The sequence below is a fragment of the Haplochromis burtoni genome, unplaced genomic scaffold (genome assembly GCF_018398535.1).
Source record: "Haplochromis burtoni strain Fernald_Lab_line unplaced genomic scaffold, NCSU_Asbu1 Contig_485, whole genome shotgun sequence".
NCBI classification, from domain to species: domain Eukaryota; kingdom Metazoa; phylum Chordata; class Actinopteri; order Cichliformes; family Cichlidae; genus Haplochromis; species Haplochromis burtoni.
Window position 1 is genome coordinate 14,651 of NW_024582846.1, and position 5,675 is coordinate 20,325.

Below are 5,675 nucleotides of genomic sequence, written 5' to 3' on the forward strand. Positions count from 1 at the left end.
GATCTTTAGAAAGCCTGGAGAAGCATTGCTCAAGACCACTTTATAAAAAATCACAAAAAAGCCTGGAAAAATATAAAGACAGACTTTTGCCCAATACTGTATATCCCCGAGTTTAATAAGTGGATTTATATGATTTATGATTTCTATTATAGCCATGGGGAACACATGGGGTAGGCTGGATATGACTTATGAGATTAAGAGGTGTCCTTTTGGAGTATTTCGAGTGTAATATGGTTAATTTTTAAACACTTATTTGATGTGGGATTTCAGAAACAACAGACATACAAAATAAAAGGGAAATTGTTTGCACTTACCTGTATTTGTGCAAACTAGAAGTTCTAATAATGATATAAATCCTATCAGTACTAAAATATAAAATGTGATTTTATTGTTACTCTTAAGAGGCTTATTTACCTGTGAATGAATGCCATTCTAATTACACCTTGTAAAATCCGTTAACATTTCCACAGCTACTGAATAGCCTCCCTTATTTTTGCAACATGTTTGCATTAGTATTTCTATTCCTTTTACATTTTAAACATGAGTTAAGATTTTTTTCTGAATAACATTTTTGTTCATCGTCAAATGTTCGACTTTTGTATTTTGTTCTAATGTTCTTGCTGTTCGTGCGCAATTAAATAGTGAATTGAATAAATCAATAAGCTCATTATTATTTTTAGTTTATACAGTGCTGCTTTACATAGACTTCATAACTTTTATCAGATTTTGTATTTATTTGTTTTTGTCCTATTTTACTCTCTCTCTCTCTCTCTCTCTCTCTCTCTCTCTTTCTCTCTCTCTCTCGCTCTTTCTCTCTCTCTCTCTATCAATGTGGTATAGGCGGGTTTTCCGCCAGCAGGGTTTGGTTGATTCTCTATTGATTTGCTGGGGTGGGAGAGGAGGAGGAGAAAGTGAAATGGGAGGAGAGCAGGAGAAACCTCCGCCTGGCCGGTGAGGGAGGGAGGGATATGATTGTGCGTGTTCTGGACGAGAGAGGAGAGTGATCGTAATCAAGGCAAAAGTCCGGCTTGCAGCGGGAGCGCACTCTAATCACGTGGGGTTTGGATTTGTAAAGGAGAGAAAAAAGTAAAAGTGTCGACGAAGTGACTTCTGGTTGTACTTTGTATTTTCTTTCCTCTCTGTGCCTTTCCACCTCCCCCTCCGCCCTGCATTCCGCGGAGCAGCTGTGTTTTAATGCCCCTGCGCACCCGTGGAGGAGAGGAAGGAGAGAAGAGTGAAGAAGAAGGGGCAGAAGAAGTAGTGAGAAGGCCTGGACACCACCCGTCCTCGCCCTCTGGAGGTCTGTCCACTCTCCCCTCCTGGCCCTGCATGGACGGGGATGGGGAGAGCCGGATGCTGTTGCCGCGGGGCTGAGCGCCTCACCTCCCCGTCTATGGTGCGCCGCTTCCGGCCGCTTCTACTGCTGATCATCGCTCTGTGCTGCGGTGCTCACATAGGTAACTAATCACACTTGCAACACTGCAACACCCAGAATCTCTTTGGGTCACAGTAGCAACTGATCTGTAATTTATCTACTTTCATATTCAGTGATGAACTATTTACTGCGGACTCCATCAGCTATAACCATAGTAACAACATTTCTTTTCAGTCGCCATCACTTGATGGTGATTGAAACACTTTGTTAGTTATTAAGCATTTGTAATCACTGTGCAGTTGATCCTTGTGTTGGGCCCAGTGCTGCCTGACAATGGCTCTCTCTAAAGCGGCAGTGCAGCAGTCTGAGCACGGATCGAGTTTCTCCTCTCTCCTGGGCCGTCATTCTCCTGTCTGCCTCTTAATGGCTCATGGAGGAGGGGGAGAGAAGGCAGGAGCGAGCTACCTCTCCTCTTGTCCATATAAACCAATTCTTTTAGTGCACTCATTTACAGAAAAAACAAACACACAAAACAAAACAATCTATTCCACCGCTGCACATCATAAAATGTAAAAGGAAGTTGTGCTGTGATTTAAATCTGGCCAAACCTAAATAAACATGTAATGTTGAGCTGATGCTGATTAATAATGTCTATTGTAAGAAACAGGATCAGATAATCTAATTTAAGAACATATTCTTGAATGTCCAACATATTTCTCTTTATATTTGTGGATGTTTATCTTTTAAAACCCCTACAATCATCCAAGGCTAGTTAGAAAAACAACAACAACAAAAACCCCCCAATGAATTTAATAAATGAAGAGCCTGTTAACTGGACGTTAACAAGGTGTCTGCAAGGATTTCTGACACTAAACTCAAATGTGACAGTTTTGAAATACTTCTGTTTTCTGTGGCTTTGCAGAGCTCTTTACTTTTTTGTGAAACTGTTTGCTGGTCTGGTTTCTGTATGTCTCGTAAAGATACAGAAGCATTTTACATTTGGTGCAAAAAGGCAGCAAAAAAAAAAAAAAAAAAAAAAAAAAATCTGGCTGAGTCTGAGTGTTTTTGTCTGTGCAGGGGGTCGGCTGTCTGTAGAGCAGTCACACCTCCAGTAATTAGTTTAACACAGCGCAGGCAGTCGGACAAAATGGGAACACAGAGAGAGACCCACTTCACATTAAAGACCCTCTTGGCACCTATGTTGCACGTGCGTCACCTGGAAAGAATGTGTTTTTTTGTTTGTTCGTTTTTTAGTTTGTCCAGCCAAACAGAATGTTTTATTTGTTAAAACTTGTACATGTTTTGCGGTATTTAGATACATTTCTTTGTTGTAAGCCCCATGTGTCTGTTTAGGCAGGGAGGAAGGAGGGTCTGAATTGTTGACTATTGTTCACAGTGTCTGGCCGACGACAGAGAGAGTAAGCTCCTGTAAAGCTTTGCAGCTTAAAGCTATGGAAAAGGTGTTTGTGTGATTTGAGCTCAGCGTGTGAGAGAGTGCACACAACAAGGTGATCAATAAGCACTTCTGGAGCTATTCCCTTGGTTGAGAAATGATCCCAGTAGATCCTTTCCTGATCTCCAGAGATCAAAGGAGTTGAAGGCAGCGAGATTGGGAGGCAAAAAAAAAAATGCTAAACTGAGCCATTGAGATTCAGCTGGTTGATCTTATGACCTCTGTCTGATGGTAGAGAAGGTGCCTCAGGAAGAGAGGCAGTAAGGAGGTGAGGCTGGCCAGGGAATGAGGCTGAGGGGGCTGAAAGCAGAATAGTGCTGAAGGAGGCAAGTGATTGAAGCTACAAAGGAAAAAAAAGAGAGAAAACTGAAGATATGAGAGAGAAGATTCGAGTCCTGTGGGATTATATTGAACGCGAGGAAGACAGAGGATAAGGAGCAATGTTGAAGGCAATTTTAAACACACGAGGAGTTGTGTATTCTCCTCTTAATAGTATTTGCCAGCCACCGCAGTATTCATCACCTCGGCTTTACTTGGCAAAAAATATGCTAATTTAGAGAAACTGTTTACAAAGGAGATCACATGAATGTTTTCAGAAGCAAATAAGAAAATTGTGCTTTAACATGTAACGTGTAAATATTACAGACGTTATTAAGCATCATATGGAAATCCTAGTTTTTATTTCCGAGAGGTCAGAGTGCAGGGTCAGCATGGGAGCGACACAGTGGTGTAAACTTCAACAGAAGCTTTCCGTCAGTAAGGTTTTGCAGATCGATGGTTTAATGCCAGAGCCCTGCAGTCAGAGGGTCAGCTTGCTTCTCGCTAAGTTATCCTTCGGAGAAAATATTAGTGAATAAGTGCTTTTTGTGCAGCAGCTCATGATCCTGATAACTTCTGAAAGAGAACAAACTGCTCTGATTAGATTGGGAGTCGCATTTGGGTACTGCAGGCTAGATTGGAGGGAAAGAAGGAGGCTGTTGGTGCACCAGTCAAAGACACAATGTGTCCTCAGTACTCAGACCTGTCTGTGCAGCGGTGGTTGGCATAGGAGGCAGCCTGTGTGTGTGTGTGTCTGTGGGTTGGTGTCAGTATTTAACAGTTAGGAGAAAGATTCTAAAGCGCAGTGTGAGTGAGGGTCCGTACCTGCACCCCGAATAGCAAAATTCAGAGCATTACTGCCCCCATTTGGTGGCATCACACTCCTTCATGCTCTAAAATCAGATAAATCGACAGAGAATAGCGGACGTGTGCTGCCAGCTGGTTAAGTGATGGAGTAACGTTTGAGTGATCGTTTCTGTAAAAACTCTTGCACTTTCGGCCTTTTCTTGGCCATTAAGAGACCATCATCTAAAGATCACCGACTGTGTGTGGTTAACGGAAGTACAAGCAGCATTCTTTCTAAGATAGCTATTGCTGTGTGTGTGTGTGTGTGTGTGTAGCTGCTCATACACTGCAGAGCCTCTCTCTCTCTGGCCTAATCTAATTGGAGCACGTTGTGACTAATGCATTAGGTCTGGTCTCTAATCTCTTTCTCGCTCTATCTTTCTCTCTCTCTCTCCGATGATCTATGATATAAAAGGCGACTTTGACCCTCGTTACATTTAGAAACGCAGAAAAAGATAAAACATCAGGGAAATCTGTTTCTGATGGCTACACGAGGGGCATTTTTGATTATGTTTTTCCTCTGCAGAAGCCACCCAGGATCACTAACACAATTATTCAGCACCTTGCTGACGAAGATTATTAGCTTCAAAAAGTCACTGTGTTGTGTTTGTATTCACAGCACAGCTGCTTTGCCCTGTTCCCTTTGTCTATAATGCTCTATATGCTGTGTGCTCCTTGGCTGTATGGGCACTTTTATCTCACTGCTTGTGGTAAAACATGCTTCGTCTTCCCTCTCTCCGGTTGCTCTTTGGTTTATTACACTTCAGGTTTATTACGCTCACAGAGCGGCACTGATGATTGATCCAGACTTTCAATCAACAGCTGGTTCTTTTTCTAGTTTTATTAGGTTTTTATTAGACTGTAAAAAGACTCATATCACTGCGTGCTTAAAATCAAAGCTTTCTTCACACGTAACCTTGGTAGTCTTGTGTGATTGCACAACCTTTTCACTTCCACTGAGACATAACTGTGTCTAGTTCATGCCTAAATTATCAGACATGTGTGTATTATATATTAGTATTCCAGACTCTATCTGTGTGTCCTCTTCAGGTCAGTGCCAGGTGGCCACACCTCAGTGTCGTATCCAGAAGTGCACCACCGACTTTGTCTCCCTGACCTCCCACCTGAACCCTGCGGTGGATGGCTTTCACACTGAATTTTGCAAGGCTTTGCGTGCATACTCGGCCTGCACTCAGAGGACAGCAAAGGCCTGCCGTGGAAACCTGGTCTTCCACTCGGCTGTTCTGGGCATCTCAGACCTAATGAGCCAGAGAAACTGCTCCAGAGACGGCCCCACTTCTCCCACACACCCCGAGATTCCCTTTGAGCCATGCAACTATCACAGCCGCACTCAGCACGCCCACACGCAATCCCATGCACACGCTCACTCACACTCACACACTCACAGCCACAGCCACAGCCACTCTCGGGCTGAGTACCTGTTTTGTGGGCTCTTTGGTGACCCCCACCTGAGGACATTCAAGGACAGCTTCCAGACTTGTAAAGTGGAGGGAGCATGGCCTCTTATTGATAACGACTACCTTTCAGTGCAGGTCACTAATGTTCCTGTGGTTCCTGGCTCCAGTGCAACAGCAACCAATAAGGTAAGGAACCAGAAACTGGCTTTTGGGCTCTTATTTTTCCATTTTTGAAGCTGAAACACTCTTACGAGTGCAAGCAGGG

The 5,675-nt window shown here is 43.3% G+C and overlaps 1 protein-coding gene across 1 annotated transcript; it reads left to right on the forward strand.

The window, feature by feature from the left end:
• Positions 1-901: 901 nt before the first annotated feature.
• On the forward strand, positions 902-5,675 carry LOC121811820 (repulsive guidance molecule B-like). Its single transcript, XM_042213830.1, has 2 exons — positions 902-1,457; positions 5,043-5,675. Exons 1-2 carry the CDS (start codon positions 1,340-1,342, stop codon positions 5,642-5,644), a joined length of 720 nt encoding a protein of 239 aa, XP_042069764.1. The 5' UTR covers positions 902-1,339; the 3' UTR covers positions 5,645-5,675.

Bases quoted from the DNA above. Each gene is read 5' to 3' on its own strand.
- LOC121811820 (XM_042213830.1), top strand. From the start codon at position 1,340: ATGGGGAGAGCCGGATGCTGTTGCCGCGGGGCTGAGCGCCTCACCTCC. The intron at 1,458-5,042 runs GTAACTAATCAC...TGTCCTCTTCAG, and splicing joins GTGCTGCGGTGCTCACATAG to GTCAGTGCCAGGTGGCCACA.